Source organism: Alexandromys fortis, unplaced genomic scaffold, assembly GCF_014885135.2.
Source record: "Alexandromys fortis isolate MF-2015 unplaced genomic scaffold, M_Fortis_MF-2015_v1.1 scaffold_400, whole genome shotgun sequence".
Classification (NCBI taxonomy): Eukaryota; Metazoa; Chordata; class Mammalia; order Rodentia; family Cricetidae; genus Alexandromys; species Alexandromys fortis.
Genome location: NW_026068322.1, coordinates 90,639 through 113,764, shown reverse-complemented (window position 1 = coordinate 113,764; position 23,126 = coordinate 90,639). Strand labels below are relative to the sequence as shown.

The following is a 23,126-nucleotide window of genomic DNA, read 5'->3' as shown; positions in this document are numbered from 1 at the left end:
ATATATACAGAGAATGAAATCTGACCATGCTGATGACCTGTCTTTTTGAGTCATAATTCTCTTTGCTTGGTGATCCTTTCTGAATAGCTATTTTTTCCTCTTTAGGCATTAGATATCCAGGGTCTCTTGACTCTTTGAAGATGAATATTTTCCTACAAAGGTAAGAAATAACTCCAAGCTTTATGATGTTTTCTTAAGAGTTGTATGATTGTCATCTCTAAGCATGAGATGTCATTTCTCCTTCTCAAGAGGTTTCTCCTTTTCAAATAAAATCTTTATTAATTTTGATGGTATCCATATTTTTTTCACATTGTGTGGAAACAAGAGTGAAACCCCCTCCCCAACATAGCACATCTCCTGGTTTCCATTCTGAGTTCAACATATCCTTGACATAGAAAATTCAAAATTTTTTTCTTCTATCCAATGTACCTCTACTGCCATTGTTCCTTTTTCATTAGCATTAAGAAAGTTCAAGGTTAATAAAGCTTTATGCAATCTATTTCTGGGGATATTTTCCATTCTTTTCTGTTTATTTAACTTATCCTTTAGAGTTTGATTTGAGCTACCTGTAATATGTTTTATATTATAATAAGCAAGAAAATGTTTCATTTTCTTAGAGAAATATGCTGGATTATTTTCTGTCTTTATTTGTGAAGATATGTCTACGTGGGCCATAACCTCTAATAAATGTATGATTAATGTATCAGCCTTTTCTGAGTCAAGGCAGTTGCCCATTGAAAACATGAATAAGTGTCAATGGGGTGATGCACATATTTAATTTTCCAATTTCTGTGAAGTGAAACACATCCATCTTCCAGATTTCATTCTCAGCATTCTTGTATGCAGGATCCATTCATCTGTTGGTGCAGATCTGATCTTTAAAGCTCCAAGTATCCTTTTGCATTCTAAGTTGATATTTTCAAAAGCCAGAGATACAATAAGTATTAATCTAGCTTCTGGGTCTGTTACTCCTATTTCTACAGTCTGAATTGATCTTTGTAAAAAGTCACTAAAGGGTTCTGTCTGTCTCTGTTTAATGGTATATGATTCAATTTTTATAGTTCCTGAATCCTGTCCCAAACATTTAAAACTGCTGTGTAGCATTTGTACAAGGAGTGTTCATGATATAGAGCCCAGTCCTGTGGGTTTGAGTTATTGCCCTCACCAAGAGTTTGAATCTTGGGAAGCCTCATATCCTTTTATTTTTCCCTTTTTTCCCCTAAGTTTTGCCCCTTCTTTCCAGTGACACTTCCATAGCAGCTACAGTCTGTCTTTGAGAACCACTGAAACTAATTGAAGCCAATCATGTGGAGATGCCAGATGGCTTGAAGCCCACATTTTCACCATTTCCTTAACAAATGATGGCTACAAGCCATAAGACACTATTTCTTAGTTAATTTCCTTTAGATTGCTCATACCTATGCGTTGCTACTTATATTCTTTGAATACTCTAGGGTATTTAGTACCAGATGGCTCATCAGAGGAGATTACCAGATAAGTAACTAAAACTCTGGGTAAGTCATCCTGGACTCTGACATGTATTGATGAGGCAAAGTCCTGTTTTTGTATCTTCTAGCCCTTCTCTTCAATTCTGATAATTTCCTCAATTGTTTCAAATCTTTCTACCACTGCATTTTGTAAAGTCTGAATCTCCTGTCCTGTGTAAAGTTCTAGTGCCCTTATTCATACATTTACCTTCTGGTCTTTATTCTGCACATATGATTCCAAAGTATGAAATTTTCCTGGTAAAGATAATGTCTCATCATTGTACATATAAATGGCATGCGCATTGCCTTCCTGGAGAGATTCCCAATCCATTAACCCATCATAACTTTTTAACAAGTTTTGGTTGTTAAATTCAACACTATGAATTCTTTCAGATAATTTATCAGCACCTTGTGACATGGTTTGAATTTTGTCTTTCAAATTGGTGTTATCCTTTTCAATGGTATTAAGTTTTCCAGATAGCTGTTTATTATTATTCTGTAAAGACTGTATCATATCTAAAAGTGCCTCATTCTTGACTCTATTAACACAACATTTCCTTAAGGAAAAATATGAAAAAAATGTTAAGTCCCAAAATCAAATAAATGGATGTATAAGGACAATCACACAAGTTTTGTAGAATACCAAATAAATTGTAATAAGGGTTTCTTTAGTTAAAGGAGAACTCAAAGATCACAATGAGGAACAGGAATGGAATCCAACATCCAGGTATGGCAAGAAGGGAAAGGGAGAATGTGTGGGAGGGCCTGCAATTTTTTTTTTTTACCCAAGGCCATTTCTAACCAGGTCCAGCCTCTCAAAGGCTATTCTCTGAAGGAAGTTCCCAATCATAACTATGGTCCCCACTTTCACTCATTGACCAGCTCCACACTGATGACATATCAGAGAAGGACCATACGAATGTGAGAGCTAGAAGAACCATTTAATGAAGTTTTTTTTTCATGAGACTTCATACCTCAATGTTTAAATAGTTAATCCTTCAGTAGGAGACAGTTTGAATGTGATATCAATAAATGAAGAGAAATTAAAAACTTTATTTTAAATGAAAATGCCATTTCTATTGTTTACTCACACAGACATGAGATGGCTGGATAACGTAGTCTTTATTTTAATTCCCTGAGTGTCCAACACATTATTTGGCAACTTCATAGTTGAACCATGTTCACATTGATAGAGCAGATTGAACCATTTCTCCCATGCCCACAACACTTGTTCTCATTCTTTTCCTTAGTCAATGGCATCTTTCTATTGGTTAAGAAGGAGTTCATCATTTAGGATTTAATCTAGATTTCCTTGGTGATTATAAATGTTGGCCTTATGCATCCTCTTCTGCCCACATGCCTTTTCCAAAATGAAAGATCCTAGGATCCAAAGATGGAAGGCAGAAAAATGTTCACCCAAGAGAACATTAATTGTCTTCTCTTTTCCTGATCTAAGTGTTATCTTATGGATTTATCTCAGGCCAATGATAAGAATGAGTTACTCTTGAGAAGAAAATTGAGACTTCTGACTTGGGGTCTTTCTATTAATCCTATTAAATATAATTATGGGATATAAAAAGAACAAAGAATTTCAATGAAATCCCCATAATTTTGGTACTTACATTCTATTTCAGAGGAGGATTTTTGTCTTACTGTTTATCCCATAATTTATTTATGTCAGTATGCACAGATGGATAGTCCTGTGGACATAGTGTCAGATTCAAGTTTATGATCCAATAACATTGTCTATACTGCTTCTACGAATGTCACTTCTCTAGGTCACACACATGATACCAGGTCCTTCCAGTCTACAGCAAGAGAGAATTCCAGAGCTGTAATTTTGGGAGACATTGTAGGCAGCAAAAGCACTAACTAAAGCACACACTGTGAAAATCATAGAACTCAGATGTTTATGGGAAGTAATGATGAAATATGAATACAGGAAAGCAGCTGACATCAGCGAGAATGTGCACACAAGTGATTCAGAATTTTGTTGTCTGAGCGCACCCACTACACCTGCAGAGAAATCATTATATTAGACTCTAAGTGGAAGGAAATTTTTATCAATATGTAAATGTTTAAAATTGAATTTCACAAAAATGATAATGATTGTACAATTTTATGGCATCCTATGTGTTTAGAAATAGGAAACTCTGGATAATACATGTTCCAATCTAATTTTGGAAATCACAATAATTCAGGGAATTTGTGGTTTGTCTGTTGCATGTGAACAATAAGGTGGATGAATTAGAGACTATTTAAAATTCCTAGGTTTCCTTACTGAACTTATATTGCCTGTCATAATGACTGACTTCCATTAAAATGAATCTATCTACAATCACACACACATGTACACACACACACACACACACATATATATATATATTGAAATGTATAAAATTCACGTTCTGATTTGTATAGAGCAAGAAACAAAAGATTAGCTTAAAAGGTTTGTGGGAAAAAACAGAAGCTTAGTGTAACAATAAAAAGAAATTTATCAGAATATAACAGATATGACATGGGCTGCTAGAAGAATTCCTTGGTTATGAGAGAAAGTCGTAGGTTACATCATTAGAACACTGGCTTGTACAGCGTATTCGAGAACTTTATAGCATCTGAAGCATTCAGCTAATGTTCCTGCAATGTCCCCATCTGTCCTCAGAGCCCTCTGCTGCTCCTAAGTGTCTCTGTAGGGAGGTTTCTGCACAAGCTTATACTGTCACTGGCAGAGAAATAGGGGCCTGTGTCCTCGGTTTGCAGATTGTTTGGTTTTATGTCTTGGAGGTAGTCCTGCTAATATTGAAATGGGCTTTGAGAGTTGAATTATAATCAGTGCTTTCAGCAATTCATATTCTTTCCATCTATTCCAGACCTATTTCCAGAGACTTGCAGAATCAGCTTACACTATAACTGGTTTACAGGAACCCAGAAACAGTGCAGGTGAGAGAAAGGGTCTATGAGGGATGTACCATGACAGGTCCTATCTCTGTCAGATAAACCTGTAGCATGGTATCTGGGGAAAAGAAATATTACTGTTAGTCATACATGCTATAGATGACATGTCTAGGTGCTTATTCTGAAACCTGGAAATAATTACAGCTAGAATAAGTAACCAGGAAGAGTAACAGTGCCAGGCCAACAATTGTCTCCTGGAACCTAGTGAAGAGATAGGGCTTCTGAGCTAGGCCTGTTTTTTTAGCCTGAGCCTGAGAACTGCTTTGAATTGGGAAAGATTTCTGACAGAAAAAAGAAAGCACTGGGCCTGCAATTTTTCATTGTTTTGTCTTGTGCTTCTGTGATGAAAATAAATGTATACTCATGAATATTGTCTTTGCCCAGTCTGGATTTCCAATTCTGGAAAATCAGGGAACAGTTTAGAAGCAAAACATGGGAATATTTATCATGAGTTTGCATTCATGTAGTGCACGCTGAATAGTGAACCATTTCCTAAATCCAATTTTACAACTGTGTAATTTCCAGCAGAGAATCCAAGATGGCATTAGGGTCTTGGGAAGCAAAAATACTGCTTAAGAAATGTCTCAAAATTCTTCTTTTTGGTGTCAATGGAGACAACTTATTCTCAGCACTCATCTAAATATCCAGCTTGTGAGAAAGCAGATCACTAACATTTAGTGCATTTCAGAGATTTATCTGAGAGGAGACCTAAGGAAGTTATTTGGGTCCATCTCCCTAGGTTCGGACTGTTCCCCTTTCATTTTAGCTATTGTACTTGGGGAATAGTCTTTGTGCCTCTTGATTTCAGTTTCACTTTCTACCTGAATATGCTTTATCTGTCCTTCTTTGTCTTCCTCCTCAGCTTGTAGCACAGAACAAAATTATGTTTCTAAGCATAATTATTGTGTTCTTGATAGATCAGAAGGTCCACGGGTAATAACACTTCATAAAATGTAACAGCATGCCGCCAGGCTTGAGGTTTATGTTAACTGAGGTAATAAAAAGACAGGACCCCAGATGATGGCAAGTAGTGAAGAGGAGGACTTGCTTGTACATGAGGAATTGAGGATCAGTATAGAAAGTTTGTAGGAGATGTAAGTCTTTATTCTGATTCTTGATGAAGTAAATCACCATGGAAGGGAAGTACAAAGCTGAATTCAAACCTTGTTATCTTTGTAGATTATGCTGTTGTTATTAAGGGCCAACAGGCAACACTCCTTCCTAAGAGTCTCAAATGACACTTTTTTTGTTTCCTTTTGTGGTTATAAAATTTCCTGAGAAAATCAATGAAAGGAGGATAGATTTATTTTGTGTCACACTTCAGTAGCACAGTTCATCCTGACAGAGCAGTCAATATGGCAGGAACTTAAAGGAATTGGCGTCTCCCATTCTTAATCATGAAGTATAAAAGATGAATGCTGCTGCTTAATAGTGTCTCAGATGTCCACAATCTCCTCTTTATAGTGGAAATATTTACTATAGGTAACACATAAGAATGACATTTATATTGATCAGAGAAAGAACGGAACAATAAAAAATGATTCAAATGTGTGTTTGTATGTGTGTACGTATGTATATATGACATAATATAACCTTACAGAAAGCAAGTAATTCTGATTTTTCAGCACCTTATGGACCTTATGGTTTCTACATAGAGCAAAAATAGCATTATACAAAATTTAAATTAACTTAATAGTTTACCTGTATTGCAGTAAACTAACATAAACACACAGAAAGTACCAAAGTGTAGGATTACTGTCATTTGACTAATGAGAAGACAAAATAACAGGTGGTGATTACAGGGCTTTCTAATGTAGTTACTTTTTTCTGAAGTAGTGGAATGGGTATATAAAAAGGGATTATTGAATTGCCTTGCAGAATAATGTCTGTGTAGTGCAATAGTAGTGTCTTACATAGATAAACTGGGAATATGGTCATTAATTCAAAATACCTGAGCAGCTCTAATCTTTCTACAAAATCTTGCAGGATTCCTAGAGTATTACTGTTCTTCACTGTTTGTTGGAAACCTGAAGAAACTTGTTTTAATATCTGTGAATGAATGCTGCAGTTATGGATAGATAAACTTTCCAAGAGTGAAAGCAAAAAGACAAAAAAGCTAAGTTTCTTTCTTTCATGTGCTTTTATCAAATCTGTCATCTAACAGTGCTGCCCACATGTAACTAAGTAGGACTTATCTCAAATGATTTGACACAAGGAATCATAAAATAATTGTGTGGAAGTTGGCATTGGAGGTGGGACGGGGGGAATACATGTGATATAAATAATATTCTCTGTTTGTAGTTTACAAAGAAAATAGGAAAAAGTTCCTCACAAGAATACCTAGTAGGTGATGTTTTATTTAATTTCTGATCCTGTCAAGTTGAAAACCCAGATTAATGATTACATTGTTATGCAGAAGTGTCTCTGCAGTTTCACTGTGCAGCCCGAGCTTGTAGAGTGTGCTGAACCTATGGGATGTGAGTTCTAGGAAATGCAGTTTAAGCTTCACATAGGGAAGAAATATAGAACAGGAACTATTAAAGGGTCATGATAAAATTTTAACACTGTAGTAACAATAGTTTAATGTTTCTTATGTGTTTGCTGACATATGGAAACACCAGTTTGTACATAGTAAACTCAGTTCTGCTCCCATCTTATTAAGTCAGTTAATATAGATAGATGAATGTCATGTCATTTGGTGCATAGATAAATGATAGATGGTAGGCAGGTTGGTGCATGACTATATTACTAAATATTTGTGAATGTTAGATACACAGTTGGATTATAGCTGTCTATGATATATGATGTTGTATGAATACTTGATATTCACATAAATCAGAACACAGGCATAGACTTGGGCATCTTTTCTTTCTGATCATGATGTGCTTTTGTGAAATCATGCTCAGCTTTCTATCCACATTTCTCTTAAGTTTGGGTACACATACAAATTTCTTACTGAAATATTTGCTTGAAATTAAACTGACCTCATCATGTTGATAAGTTATTACAATCCAAGGATCAATGGCAAACATGACTTCACACTCTGATGCACCTGTATGTGCACACATTCTGTTAAGCACATCCTATCTCATAGAGCATGCACACAGCCATTAGCTCCATTATATTCTGAGTGAGCAGATCCTAAACAATATGAAAAAAATAGACTAGAGAAAAATCTCCAGTTTCTTCTTCATGTCTGTTCCAAATTTGATTTCTTTAGTTTGTTCTCTGCTGATAGTGCCCTCCTGATTATAAGCTCCTCCAGAAGTTTTGTGTCTGGGCTCACACAGAAGTGCCCTCAGTGTGTCTCTTTCCCAACAATACATAGCAGTGTCCTCAGTGGTCACAGAGTAGTTTCAGGAAGAACTGGTTCTCAGATGCTTCACTAATGATGAACCATCATCTCTTGTACTGGTGCCACCACCACCACTGTTTATGTAACTCACCCATTCTATGACCTTCCTTGGAGCTCTCAAATCCAGGCCCAGGCTCTTAATGTAGAAACCAATGACAAGACAGGTGAGGAAAAATGACTATGAGAGCTTAATCGGTTTAGGTCTTGTCTCCTGAAGTGTCACCTGGGATAGCATCCTGAGTATAAGAAAAAATAGTCACTATCAATTATCTGCTGTTAAAAGTTCTGTACTGACATATGTGTACAATGGTGACATTCACCTAGAGGTGTGTCATCAGTCACACAAGAAGACTATTTGTCTCATCAGTATTCAACAGCCCTCTTTATCCTGAGGTCAGAATTTGTGTTAGAGAGCTATGTGATCCCATAGGCTATGGGATCCTGCATCTCATAGGAAAGGATATAACAGAACTGGAAGATAAGTTTTCATGTAGGAAGTCACATCAGGGTATGAGTTTATTGAATATACTACCCCTTGTTTAAACCAATCACCCACTATTGGCCCTGTGAAACAGTCAAGGAGTATTGTATCAGGACTCACATTGACGGCCCTTCATTTTTTTTTATTTGTACCAAATTACTCTATGGCAATGTCCTTCATCTTTATAAAATTCAGTTATGGGATAACTGTTTCTTCATTGTGTATGTGGAGATGAAGATATGACTTAGGACAGGTGGATCTAGTCCATATTTCAAGAATCACTTTTGTGCCATATGTCAAGGCTCCCATCCATCCCATTTCCTCAAGTTTGGCTAACAGTCACTAATAGGAGATAAAGCTTAGTGATATGACATCTCATATTTCTTATCTTTAAATACACTTCAAGCTGTGGATATTATTTCCTGCTTTGTGTCAGGGTAAGAGGGCTCCATATGAGTCATTACTCATAAGGAAAGGCCTAAGGCTCCTCAAACAAAACAAGTTCTTGACATTGACTCTGGTTTCCTACCAGGAATAGATAAAAGATCATAGTGCTGAAGACATCATTACACACAGTTTGGGGAATCAATCTGAAGATGGCCTAATTTACGTAAAGGAATTTATGCCTGATACTAGACCCTTAGGTTTGGGAAGGCCATAGTTCTTAGAGAAGAACCTACTACAGTCATTTTGCTAACTGGACATAATTGTGAATATAGTATATATATTTATTTTAAACACATAGTTAGAGCTGATCTCATTCTTTATCCAATAAGCTTCTTTTGCAGTGGAGAGATGCTTAATTCTGAGACAAATAACTTTTCAAATTGCTTAGAACAGATGTATGTGTTCAGGTCTAGTGGACATCTATGTTACCTCCTCCATGTCAAAAGAATACCTCAGTAGAGAAGGTGGAGAACATGTAAGACCCAGAGAATGGGAGGAGTGCTGTGCTGTAGATCTCCATGACAATGTGAGCAGACCAAAAACAGATCCTTATTTTCATCACATTTGAGTTGACAAATGTTATCTCATTGATTTGAATACACGCTTGTTGTTCTTCTCCAGTAAGATCAATCCGAAGGCTCCAAGAATGTGATGGAGGGTAGCCCAAAACACACAAGCATTTCCCAGACTCCTACAGGTGCCACAAGCTGGGACATTTGATATTCAGATCAAAGATATCACTGCAGAGACCATAAAACTTATTTGCAAGTGAATCAGTGGAAGTAAGATCTATGTGGAGGAAGGAATGGTGAGAGAAATGTATCTACATGATGAAAATAAAACTGATGAATTTTAAAATGTGTTTAAATACCTCAGTAGATGTACAGTATTTTATTTTAGTCAAAACCAAATTGATTATACACCAGCAATCTGAGAAGACCAGTATAGATCCTAAGACCTACAAACTACATTGCAATTTGAGATCATTTCTAGAAAGGGACTTGAGGATTAGGGACACCTTAAGCAGAATGTTATCCAGGAACCTCCTGCTGGCTACTGAAGCTAAGCTGCTGTCTATAGATGCATTGGTTCCATGATCTAAGTACCAGAGCATAGCCAGGGTCGATGATAAAATTGATGTTCATGTTTCATATGAGGACAATAAAGAGAGTGGAGGAAGTCAAGGTTAAAGGTTTATAGTCGTACCAGGGTATTCTTGCATGATCTGTTGGCACTTGCCAAAATCCCAAATTCTGTTCTAACTGGAGAATTAAATGAAGCTATGTTGTGAATCTAGGTACCCCATCCCAATGAATCCTTTGGTACTTCAAGATTGACCCTGGTGCCCACAGCATAGCCAGGTCTTCCCTTTATGATACTATCTTGTTTAGATGAGATTGCAAATTGTATAAAAAATAAACATTACAGTGGACACAGGACTTCAAAAATATTCAGATTCCTTAAAGATTAGTAAACCCTAAATTCTAGAAGAGTGCAACGAGAAATACGATTTTGATGCACAGAGCAACCCAAGTAATAGAGAAGCCACCCCTTCATGGGCTTGTGTACCTGCTTTGATTGCACACACTGAAATGTCTTGTGCTATTGCTGGGGAGGCTTCATTGGCCCTTAGTACCACCTGCTGTTCCTGAAGTCTCTGTAGAAAGTTTTTGTACAGGTTCACACTGGAGTTCCCTCACTATGTGTCTTATCCAGTAATATATGGCTGTTTGCAGACTGTTTTAAGAAAACTTGGCTCTTGGAGGTGTCCCTGCTGATGGTGACCTTGGATTTAAAAACTGAATTATAATCAGTGTTCTCATTATTCCTTATTATTCCCATTAACTTGAATTGCTTTCCTGGAGGCTGGTGTCCCAATGTGCATGACAGCTGGTTAATGAGAAGGCAGTGAGTTCAGGTAAAAGACAGGGTCTCAGTCTGTGATGGCTGCACCAAGCCAGGTCCTGACTCCTTCACCTGGACCTGGGACATTGGACATGGTGACAAGGAGCATCATCATCAGTCATACATTCCTTACATGGTGTACCTGTGTCTCTCCTGAAATCCTGAAGCACTTATTCTAAGAGAGTGAGAAATATTATTTGTCTAAGCGCTTAATTCATACTTTTAAGTGAGTTTGTTTCTTAAACTTAAGACCTTTCACATTGTCAGAAATCACTCTAGCACAGAGCTACAAGCCTTGTTCAATCTTTTTAAACATCATTTTTTTTCCTACTGAAAATAGTTTTGGATGACTGCATTTATACACTATTAAAATAAACACAAGGAATCACAAATTCTTCTTTTATGATGCCCACCACTTATAACTGATTCTATAAAGGATCAATCTACTAAACATGGATCTCATGGATATTAGAGTATGGAGGATAAATCAAACCAACCAAACAAACAAACAAAGAAAAAAAACAGAATGATGAGGACAAGGAGAAGTAGAAGGAAACATCACCCTCAGTGGTGATTCCTATTCTGAGTCTGGACTCCATGACCTTTCAAGACCACTGTGTAATTAAACGACAGGATGTGCTGGAATTCAAGTTAAACTCACAGACTTGAATTAAAAGGTAAAAATGAGAGCAGACTGCACATATGAGTAGCAGTGTCTGCCGCACATTGAAAAGAGGAAGACAGAGACTGTTGAGCATCATGTCAGCACACACACACACACACACACACACACACACACACACACACACGGAAAGTAGTTAGAGAGAAAATGTGAGGAGCAAAAGAGAGAGAGAAAGTGGGAGAGTGAGAGAGAGTGAGACACTGAGAGAGACAGGTAGACAGAGTTAAAGGGAAACAAGGAGAAACACTGTAACAAACACACACAAACCAACAGGAAAAAGAAATTGGAACAAACATTTGGACATTCAAGAATTACTACACTCTATACCTGTAGAGAAAATCCCTAAATACGATATGGAGAGGCAGTGCAGACACAGAGAAATGCAGTCTTCCATTTTTCTCTAAGCAGGCTCTGACCCTGATTTCTAAGGGATCTCAGCGCCCCCTGCTGGTCGTTTGTTCCCCACAGCAGGGTTTTTGTTTGAGCTCTTAACAGCTTTCACTCACTGTGCCTCTTGCACAGTAATACATGGCTGTGTCCTCAGGCTTCAGACTGTTCATTTCCAGGTACAGAGTGTTCTTGGCATTGTCTCTGGAGATTGTGAACCGTCCCCTCACAGCCTCAATATACCTGGTGGTACCACCACCACTGCTAATGGATGCGACCCACTCCAGCCCCTTCTCAGGAGCCTGGCGGACCCAGCTCATGCCAGCATTACTGAAGGTAAATCCAGAGGCTGCACAGGAGAGTGTCAGGGACCTTCCAGGCTGCACTAAGCCTCCCCCAGACTCCAGCAACTGCACCTCACACTGAACACCTGTAAACACAAAGAACTCTGGTTAGAAAACTGATGCAAAAAAAAAAAAAATTTTTTCTCTTTCTCATGTCCACACAACACACAGTATCTCATTTTTATAAATTACCTTTTAAAATAAGGATAGAGAAAATCAGTATAAGCCCTAAGTCCATGGTGAGCGGTCTGTGTTCAGTGCTGAACCCTGTGACTGGGAGGACTTGGGAATCCAGGGCTGGTCTCCTCTGCCAGAGGTGCAGGGTCAGGGCATGCCAGTTTTTATGGGCACAACGAAGCCTAATTTGCATATCGTCCTGTCATTAACATGCTCTGTAGTTGGACCTGGGCAGAAGGCAGGACTCAGAGCTGATATAAGACATCATACACACTGATGAGAGTAATAGAAATTGAAGCATTAACGTATCTCTCTGTACACATTTTCCTTGTTAGGGATTCACAACACTATATTTAGCCACCTTTTCACCATATGCACAGGGAATGTTATGTTTCCACACTGTCATGTCTCTTTTGGGTAAATGTGAAATTAAAAAGCTCTGCACACAGCTGTGTTTCTAGATATAAGCTCTGTCTGTCCCTCTGTCTTTTCTGGACATGGCTTCTTCCTGGGATGAATCTTGCATAGGGTCTCACCTACTTCTAAGTAGAACTCCTTCAGTGTTTTAAGAACTTTACTGAATGTCGGGCGGTGGTGGCGCCCGCCGTTAATCCCAGCACTTGGGAGGCAGAGGCAGGAGGATCTCTGTGAGTTCGAGACCAGCCTGGTCTACAAGAGCTAGTTCCAGGACAGACTCCAAAACCACAGAGAAACCCTGTCTCGAATAATAATAATAATAATAATAATAATAATAATAATACCAGTCAAAATTCCCACTACCCCCCCTGTTCCCACTTCCCTCCTGCTCTCTGATTTACCCTCTCCCCACCCCCTCCATTCCTAATAGAGGGTAAGGCACCCTGCCCTATGGGAAGTCCAAGGTCCTCCCCCCTACATCCAGGCTTAGGAAGGTATGTGTCCAAAAAAGAATAGGATCCCAAAAACCCATTACATGCAGTAGAGACAAATCCCAATGCCATTATCATTTGCCCCTCAGTCTGACCCAATTGTCAACCACATTCAGAGGGTCCAGATTGATCCCATGCTTGTTCATTTCCAGTCTAGCTGGAGTTGGTGAGCTCCCATTAGCTCAGGAACACTGTCTCAGTGGGTGAACCAAACCCTCACAGTCCTTACTGATCCCATAGTCAGACTGATGACTGTCTTGAATATCACCATAGAACCTTCATCAGGTGACAGATGGAGACAGAGACCCACATGGGAGCATTGAACTGAGTTCCCAAGGTCCAGGTGAAGGGCAGAGGTGGGACAATTTTACTCAGTTCTTAGAGATGCTGTCCTACAGCCTCAGGAAGTTTGTAAATGTGATGTCTCTTGTTACCGTCTGTCTTCCTCTCAGTGGTTGCTATGGAGACAAGTTTATATTTGAAGCATTCAATTGTTTGCATTCTGAATTTCTCCCTATAATTACTTTTTATTCCCCACTCTTACTTTCCCACCTCAAAAGCAGGCAGCAGAAGGCTGTCTTCATGCTCCTAGGTAAGTTTTTATTTCTGCATATTTATATAGTCAGCATAATGGGGACATTTAATGCAATTTTGTAATAAAACACAAAACTTTTGCATCAATTTTGCTTTTTTTTTTAACAAGGCTTTGTTTTTATTTCCCAAATTCTCATGCTTTCTACTCTCTTCAGCCCCCTTCTCTCACTACACCCAACTTTTCCTTTCAAAATCTCTGTATTACCCTGTGCTTCCTCCATTTTGTACTTCACTTCAGATGTTTTTTCCTGTCTTTACTTTCATTCTAGTTCCAAGTCTACAAAACAGAAGTCAGAACACCAAACACAAACCAACAACAGAAACTGCAGAGGAATAATTATGGGAGCAATAAAAGCACTCACAAAAACACAAAATGTGAAAATCAGAAAACTCAGCTGCTATGGGAAGGGTTAAGAGTTATGGACCAGGGACCACAGCTGATGTCTGCAAGGATGTGAATATCTGTGGCTGAGAATTTTGTGGTCTGAGTTGCACAATATGCCTGTAAAGGAATCATTAGCTTGGACTTCGAAGTACAAGTTAATTTCTACCAAAGTGCAAATATTCAAAAATATAATTGTGCAAAAGTTATAACAACTGTATACTTTTATAAGGTCCTATTAGTTTAGAAGTAGGAAACTGCGGATTGTTCATTTTTTAAGCTAACTTTGAAAAGTAACATCAATTCAAGGAAATTGTGTTTTCTCTATCACAAGTTTAAAAATAAAGAGGATGAATCATAGATTATTCAAAATTCTTACAAAGCTGTCTTAAAAAGTTTCATAATTTCAGACTCCTCTCTCTCTATTTATCTATCTATCTATCTATCTATCTATCTATCTTTGTACCTATGTTGTATCTATCTATCTATCTATCTATCTATCTATCTATCTATCTATCTATCGTGCTGATTTGTTTGACAAGGAGCAATTAGACATCTTGGAGGAGTGTGGGGGAACACTTATGTTTAATGCACAATTAAAAAGCAATATTAATAGGTTATGAGAAGTAAAGGATACTCTAGAAGATTTCTTTGTTCATAAGAAAATAAAACCAAAGGTTATGACATCAAACAGTTGCAAATGCAGCACATTCCAGGTAACCACTGTTTCTGGGAGTACTGGTTCTTCCCCTACAACCCCTGTTTGTCTGAGTAGAGGTTTCTAAGCTTATACTGGAGTTCTCTCACTGTGCCTCTGGATACATAGATACATAACTAAAGAGAGATTCAAAGAGAAAGAAAACCTCTAAATTGTTTACAATGTGTTTAAAATATATACAGGCTAAGGTTAAAGTTCTCAGAGAGAAGAAAGAAAGAAAGAAAGTAAGTAAGAAAGAAAGAAGCCTGGGAGGCAGAGACAGACAGATCTCTGTGAGTTCACAGATAGCCTCGTTTAGAGAGGGAATTCCAGGACAAAGATATACAGAGAACCTGTCTAAAAAAGCCAAAAGTTAAAAATAAAAATAAAAAAAATGAGGTTAAAATAAAGCCATGTAAAGATGGAAATACACAGAGAATCTTGATACTGTATGTTATTATGCCCTCTTTAAATTGTTTGAATGCTGAGGAAGGATCAACAGCTGCTAAAAGATATTTGCTTATAAATGCTGCAGAATTAATCCAAGATAGATATTTTGAAAATACCTTGGCTTCAAAATTAAAGTCAGAAGGTATGGTACTTTGGAGAAGAGATTTTGCTTTTGTTTCACAGAATATGAGAGGCTGTGGATTTATTCAGAGTCAAGAAAAAAAATCAACTTTGATCACCTGAGAAATATCTAGCAGAAATAGATGGCCCAGATGTTAGTTCTACATCTAGAACAGGTTCAAGACTGCTGCCTGAGATGATCAAGTCTCACAGGATACTTCAGTCAGGATTGATCATAACTCTAAATTTTCTTTAGGTCCCCATAAGATTATCAGCACCCCCAACCAGCTGGAAGTAGCCTGGAATACTATGCCCACATTCCCCAAAATTGGACTATGGATATTTTCCTTTTTTTTTTTTTTTGTGATTTTTTTTGGGGGGGGGGAAGTAGTAAGGGAGAATTGTCTCTATTCTGTCAATCATGTTTTAAATAAACGCTGATTGGCCAGGAAGGAAATATAGGCGGGAAAAACAGACAGGAAGTAGAAATGATGTAATGAGTACTGGAAAATTCTGGGAAAGAGGAAGTTGATTACCCCACTCCTGCCCAGACCACTGAAGCAGCAGGATGTGATCTGCCCCACTAAAGAAAGGTACTGAGCCACATGGCTAACATAGATCAGAAAAATGGGTTAATGAAGATGTGACAGCCAATGAGAGGCTAGAGCCAATGGGCCAATCAGCTTTTTAACTTATAGAGATCTATGTGTGATTTTCTTTGGGGCTAAACAGCTGGAGGTACCGGGCAGGACAGAAAATCCCAACAAGCTGGCCCCTTCATGTTACGCATGACCATGTCCGAAGTTTGTAGATTGTTCAGGTTTATGAAAACTTCGCTCTTGGAGGTGTAGTGATATTTTGTTTGTGATCTAACAAATAAAGTTTCTTGAAGATCAGAATGCAGAGCTAAGCCACTACATAGCCATAGAAGCCAGGCAGTGGTAGCATACCTTTAATCCCAGCATTAGAAAGACAGAAAGTTTGTAGGAGTTCGTAGGTCTTTATTATGATTCCTGGTAATGTAAATCACCATGGAAGGGAAGTGCAAAGCTGAATTCAGCATGCCTAAGAAGAACCTAGAGAATATCCACCACCTCCTCCATCCTGGACACTACGTTTATGTTTCTTATTTCTTGAAGCATATTTTTTGGGGGTGATGGGGTGGAGGCAGTCTTTAACATGGAACTTTCCCTGTGAAAGCTATGATGGGAACATACCACTATGAATACTGTATTTCTCTAGTTCCTGATGCTTTGTAGGTTTGAAACATAATTTTCATATATCCTACTCACAGTGTGTCTCATTTGGATTTGTCTGATATTTTCATTGTTATAAAACCTTTGGAAAGTTGATCACAGTAGTCAATGCATATTTCTGTCACCATACTGTAGAACTTGGTATGGGACCACTTACTCAAACATTTTTGTCTTTGGTTATCATAGAGATAGTTTGTATTAAAATTATTTAATACAGGCGCTCCATGGATTCTCTTTTCTAGAAGAAAATTCTCTAGAAGAAAGTTACTAAGAAAAGTCATTTGCAAAGATAAAGAGTTAAGAGTAAATCAACATGCTTTTTAGAATTATCTTCTATTTGAGAGGTGGATACTTATTCTTCAATGTTTGTATCTTTGTTAGGGTCATTTTTGTTGTAATGAAACACTATGACCAAGTAACAGGTGAAAGAAAGGGTTAATTCCGTTTTCACAGTCACATCACAGTTCACCATCAAATATGTCATGACAGGAGCTCAGACAGGGGAGGAACCTGGAAGCAGAAGCTCATGCAGAGGCTATGAGGGATGATGCTTACCCTACAGCTTTCTCATTCTGCTTTCTTAGAGGCCATAGGACTTCCCTGTCAGGGTGGCATACACAAAATGGGCTAATGTTTTTTAAATAACTCCTTATGAAAATTCCCTACAGGTTTGGATACAGCTATCTTATGGAGGCATTTTCTCAATTGAGCCACCTTCATCTCTGTTGACAAGTTATGCCAAGTTGACATCAAACTTGTTCTGTCTTTTATCTAATTATGTCTAGTAATCACATGAACACTCAACTAATAGGCCATGTTGAAACAACAGTCACAGCTTATACATTTGTAGGTTGGTAAAATTTTTATCAATAATATGAAAGCTAGGGCCACCATGGAAGCAGGAAACCCAGTTGGAAGAAATACCTCAGTCATTTTGGGCTACAGGCAAGATTGTGATGTCATATTCTTTATAAATGAATTATACAGGAAGGTTAAGGCAGATGTGATGTTCCTGTGTTGTATAAGAAAGCAGATGAAGCAATCATTGAACGCAAGCCAGTAAGCAGAGTTCATGGATTTTTATTCAGTTCCCACCTCCAGGTTCCAACCTTGATCTCATGTCTTGATTTTCTTATATGATAATACTATAAGTTGTAAGAAGAATGAAATCATTTTCTTTCAATATTCCTTTTTACATGGTGTGGTCATATCAATATATAAGATACTATGACAGCTTCCAAATTTTGAGCAATTTTTAGTAGTTAAAATGTTCAAAATTCCAAATTTTGAGGAATATTCAATATTGTATATTGAGGATAAGGAGACCCTTCCTACCTGTCCTTGTTTATTTATATGTCTTTATCTATCCACAACTATATGTCACCTAACCTAAAAAAAGGTATTCAACAAACATTTATGTGTTTAATCTGTTCATGAACTTCAAACAAGATTGATGGATTCTGCTATCTCTCAGTGAGTTATGGTAGCCTTTCAAGACAGCTGATTCTACCTGATTCAGTAAGAGGAGAAAGAAGAGGATGAACTCAAGGATACCTGTGATTTCCAACCTCATTTATGAGTTTCTGTGTCACCTTCATTTCACCATTTCCACAGACTTCTTTGTCCTAAAATGTAACAACTACTGCCAGTCCAAGGCCTTCTTTGTGCTATGATAATATTCTCATCTGTTTGGGACAAGAGATAAATGTTATATCTTGTCACAGGAATGCCGTCCTAACCTGTCTGAGATGATACATAGAAAATTACAGTATTTGTGCTTTATAAACATTTTTCTTATAATATGGCATAAGAATTTCAAGGTGAAGATTTCTGAAATTCCTGTAGTTACTGAAGTTTGTTTTTCATGATGAAGCCCTGTGATTTCATGTTAGATGACGCACAACATATCTCTGGGAACTTGTACAAGGACACTGAATACAGCTCACCCCACATTACAATGCCTTAGGTGCAGATTTTTCAGCATGTTTGTGTAGAGTAGACATAATAGAGAAAGCACAGCAGTATCCCTACAGCTTATTCTCAGAAAGTCAGTCTCCTGACAAAAACACTGTAAGGACTGTCATACATTACTACAAAAACTCCTTTTTGTTTCTAGCAAGTATTGAAGATGTACTTGATATAAGAAATCATCCCTGACATTAAAACAAATATACCGAGACTGTTTGTGCTCTTCACAGTCTTGGGAAATATCCTGAAGCTCTCCCTGGAGAAGCACTTGGGTACAATCCTTAAAGTGAAGAGCTCATCGTCCTGCTACAGCTTCTGAAATCCCCATCACTCATTGATGCTTTCTGTAGCCCTTTGGAAGGATATTACTACTGTTCTTATTCCTATTACTTTCACCCTAGAAATTAGTTATCTTTGTTGATTATGCTATTGTTATTAAAGGCAAACAGACAATACTCCTTCCCAGAAGTCTCAAATGACACTTTTTTATTTCCCTTTGTGGTTATAAAATTTCCTGAGAAAAATCTTTAAAAGGGAGAACAGATTTATTTTGTGTCACACTTCAGTAGCACTGTTCATCTTGACAGATCAGTCTGTACTGCAGGAAATTAAAGGAGTTGGCTTCTAAAATCTTAATCATGAAAAACAAAAGATGAATGCTGGTATTGAATAGTGTCTCAGATGTCTACAATCTCTTCTTCATAGTAGAAATATTTACAATAGGGAACACATTGGAATGACATTCATATTGATCAGAGAAATATTGAGGTAATTAAATCGATGCAAGTGTGTATACATATGTATGACATAATCTTACAGAAAGCAAGAAATTCTGATTTTTCAACATGTTATAGACTATATATTGAGCACAAATAGCATGATCCAGAATAGGATCTGACTTAACAATTTACCTGTATGTGCAGTAAACTAACATAAATACATAGAAAGATCTGAAGAGAAGGATGACTGTCATTTGATTGATGAGAAGAAAAAATAGTAGGTGTTGATCAAAGGACTTTCTAATATAGTCAGGTTTTTCTAAAGTAGAGGAATGGGTATAGAAAAAGGAATTATTGAATTGCCTTACAGAATAAGGTCTGTGTAGTGCAACAATTGTGTCGTACACGAAGGAGATAGAAATCTGGTGATTGTTCAGACTATAATTCAGGGACCAGAGCAGCTCCAATCTCACTACAAAATCCTGCAGGATTCCTGAAGAACTACTGATTTTCACTGTATGTTGGTAGCCTGAAAAAACTGGTTCTAATATCTGTGCATGAATGCTGTGGCAATAGAGAGATGAACTTGTCATCAGTGAAAGTAAAAGATAAAAAGTTAAGTTTCTTTCTTTCATGTGCTTTTATCCAGCCTGTCATCTAACAGTGCTGCTCACACACAGTTAAGTAGGACTTTTATCAAGTAATATGATCAAGAAGAAACAAAGAATCATAGAAGGATTGTGTGTAATTAGTATTGGAGTTGGGAGAGAAAGGAGTAGACACGATATAAATGATATTCGCTGTTTGTAATTTACCAAACAAAATAAGAAAGAAGGAAAAAGCTCCTCACAGGAATGCCTAGTACATGGTGTTTTAGTTAATTTCAGATCCTGTCAATTTGAAAACCCAGAGTAATCATTAGAGCGATATACAGAAGGGAAGTTTCTATAGCTTCATTGTACAGCTCAAGTTCAGCAGTAGTAACCTGCAGAGTGTGCTGAAAAAGTCCCAAGAAATGCAGTTTAAACATCACACTGAGAAGAAATGTAGAACAGGAACTTTTAAAGTGCAATGATAAAATTTTAACACTGTAGTAACAACAGTTCAATGTTTCTTTGGTGTTTACTGACACATGGAAACATTGTTTGTACATAGTAAACTTAGCTTTGCCCCATCTTATTAAGTCAATTAATATAGACAGATGAATGTCATGTCAGTTGGTATATAGATATATGATAGATGATAGACAGGTAGGTGGATGATTATATTATTAAATATGTGTGAGTGGTAGGTACATAGTTGAATCATAGATGTCTATTTTGTATGATGAATGTGTGAATAGTTGATATTTGTATAAATTAGAACAGAGGGCACCTTTTCCCTCTGATCATGATGTGTTTTGTGGAATCATGCTCAGCTTTCTTTCCACACTTCACTGAGGAATATTGGAGGCAGAAACTGAACCCCCAATATCCCATATCACCTCTCTAATGGAACCAATCCATTCTTTATACAGTGACCTAGCTCATAGCCTACTCAGGGGATGTGTTTGAATATATTGATGGGAGGATATTGCGGGAGGTCCTTCCGCTCCTCCAGCCAATAGCCGCTGAGAGACCAGGAGGAGATATGTGATGAACCAAATGTAAGAACTCAGGGTGAGGGATCTGGGATCACCTACACAGCCCTGTGTATTTTTAGAAGTGATTTCGTTGCCATCATACATCCTACTTCACTCTTTCAGTTTGACTTGGTGACTTGGAGTCAAGTCTAAACAAAGCCCTCTCTAGTGAATTCTGGTTTTGATTCTACTTCTTAGGGTTTCAGCATGAGCAGCAACATTCAGATTGCGATTGGTGGTATAGGAAACTGAGTCGCCAGACATTACAGTCTAGAGAAAGCATTGTGGGCAGAGAATGAATTCACTCTACCCATCAGGATATGAGGAATAGTTCATTGAATATACTGCCTCTTGCTTCAACCAATTATCAATTCCTGGTCCTGGGAATCAGTCATGGGATTGTATATCAGGGGGTCACTCTGTTTTTTAAACCTAATTACTATATGGTCATATCCTCCGTATTCACAAAATTTAATTCAGTTATGGGATAAACTGTCTCTTCATTGTGGATGTATGTATGGAGATGTGGACCAAGGGATATGGAATCTAGTCCAAGTTTCAAGTATCACATTGTAACATATATCAAGTCTCCAATCACATTTCCTCATGTTTAGCTAACAGAACTAATAGGAGAAGATCTTGGTGATATGACTGCTCATCCTCCTTAACTTTCAGTGTGCTTCAAAACCTGGGCATTATTTCTTGCTCTGTGTCAGGGATGTGAGGACTCCTTATAAGCAAAGAAGCAAGGCTCCTCAAACAAAACAAATTATTGATATTGACGCTGGTTTCCTACCAGAAATAGATAAAAGATAATATACTGAGGGCAGCATTATATACAGTTTGAGGAATCAAGCTGAAGATGGCCTAATTTACATGAAGGGATTTTTGCCTGATGCTCTAAACCTTCAGGCTTCAGGAGGTCATAGTTCTTAGAAAAGAACCTATTAAGTTGTTTTGGTAACTGGAATTATTGGTAAATATATTCTAAATAATTAAGGTTAAACACAGAGTGCTGATTTCAGCCTTTGTTGAATAATGCTTAATTCTGAGACACATATCTTTTCAAATTGCAGTGAATGTGTTCCGGTCTAGTGGGCATCTATATAGCCTCCTCCATGTCAAAAGAATTCCTCAGTAGTGAGGGTGGAGAACATGTAAGACCCAGAGAATGAGGAGGAGTGCTGTGCTGTAGACCTCCATGAAAATGTGAGCAGACCAAAACAGATCCCTATTTTCATCATATTCGAGTTGACAATACTTATCTCTTTGCTTTAAATACCCACCTGTTCTTCTCCAGTGAGATCAATCAGAAGGTTCCAATAATGTGAGGGATGATAACTCACAATACACAAGCCTTTCCCTGAATCCTGCATGTGCCACAACTTGGGACATCTTGTTGTCGTAGGTTTTCTGTCCTGCCCAGTTCCTGCAGTTTTTAAGTTCCAAAGAAATCACACAAAGGTCTACATTAACTATAAAATGATTGGCTTAGTAGCTCAGATTTCTTAGTAATTTTTATAACTTATATTAGCCCATTATTCATTTCATGTCTGTGTTAGCCACGTGGTTTGGTACCTTATTTGGTGAGGCAGTGATATCGTGCTTCTGTTACTCAGATATCACTGCAGAGAGTACAAAACATATTTGCAGCCTTTGTTTACGAGACACCCAAGCAGCAAGGAGTTCCGGTCCAGGCACCAGGAGAGACATCACTGGGGTGAGTGAGTTTCTGACCGAGGCAGCAGCCCGGGACAGGGAACTCAGACACCCCTCCTACACTTCCTGGTCATCCTCAGGGCTACTCTGCCCGATTCCCCCTCTCTCTTCCTATCCCACCCAGCTTGCATCCACATCCCTCCCCCCCTCCATTTGACTCCCTTCCCTCGTTGACCACATTACATCTCCCAGCCCAGCCTGTCCGGGCACTAGGACCGAATCCGAATTGGCAGGGCAAACGGGAGGGTGGTAGCTCCTTTGTTCCCACTAGCCTGCCTGCAGCGACCTAGGTAGGTCCTTTGTTTACGAGACACCCAGGCAGCAAGGAGATCCGAATCCGGCACCAGGAGAGACATCAGGCTTGCATCCACAACCCACCCAGAGTGGTCCTGAGGAGTTCCATCTGGACGCAAAGACTGGACCAAGACACCAGGCCTCTCCTGGCTCCATTTGAAGGAGGAGATGGGAAGGC

General features: G+C 38.1%; 1 gene segment (V, D, J or C); it reads right to left on the bottom strand.

Annotated features, from left to right (window-relative positions):
- Window positions 1-11,800: 11,800 nt before the first annotated feature.
- Window positions 11,801-12,347, bottom strand: LOC126495155 (Ig heavy chain V region 345-like). The segment is given in 2 exon segments: window positions 11,801-12,129; window positions 12,236-12,347. Coding segments are annotated over 2 exon segments (375 nt in total).
- Between the last annotated feature and the right edge of the window lie 10,779 nt (window positions 12,348-23,126).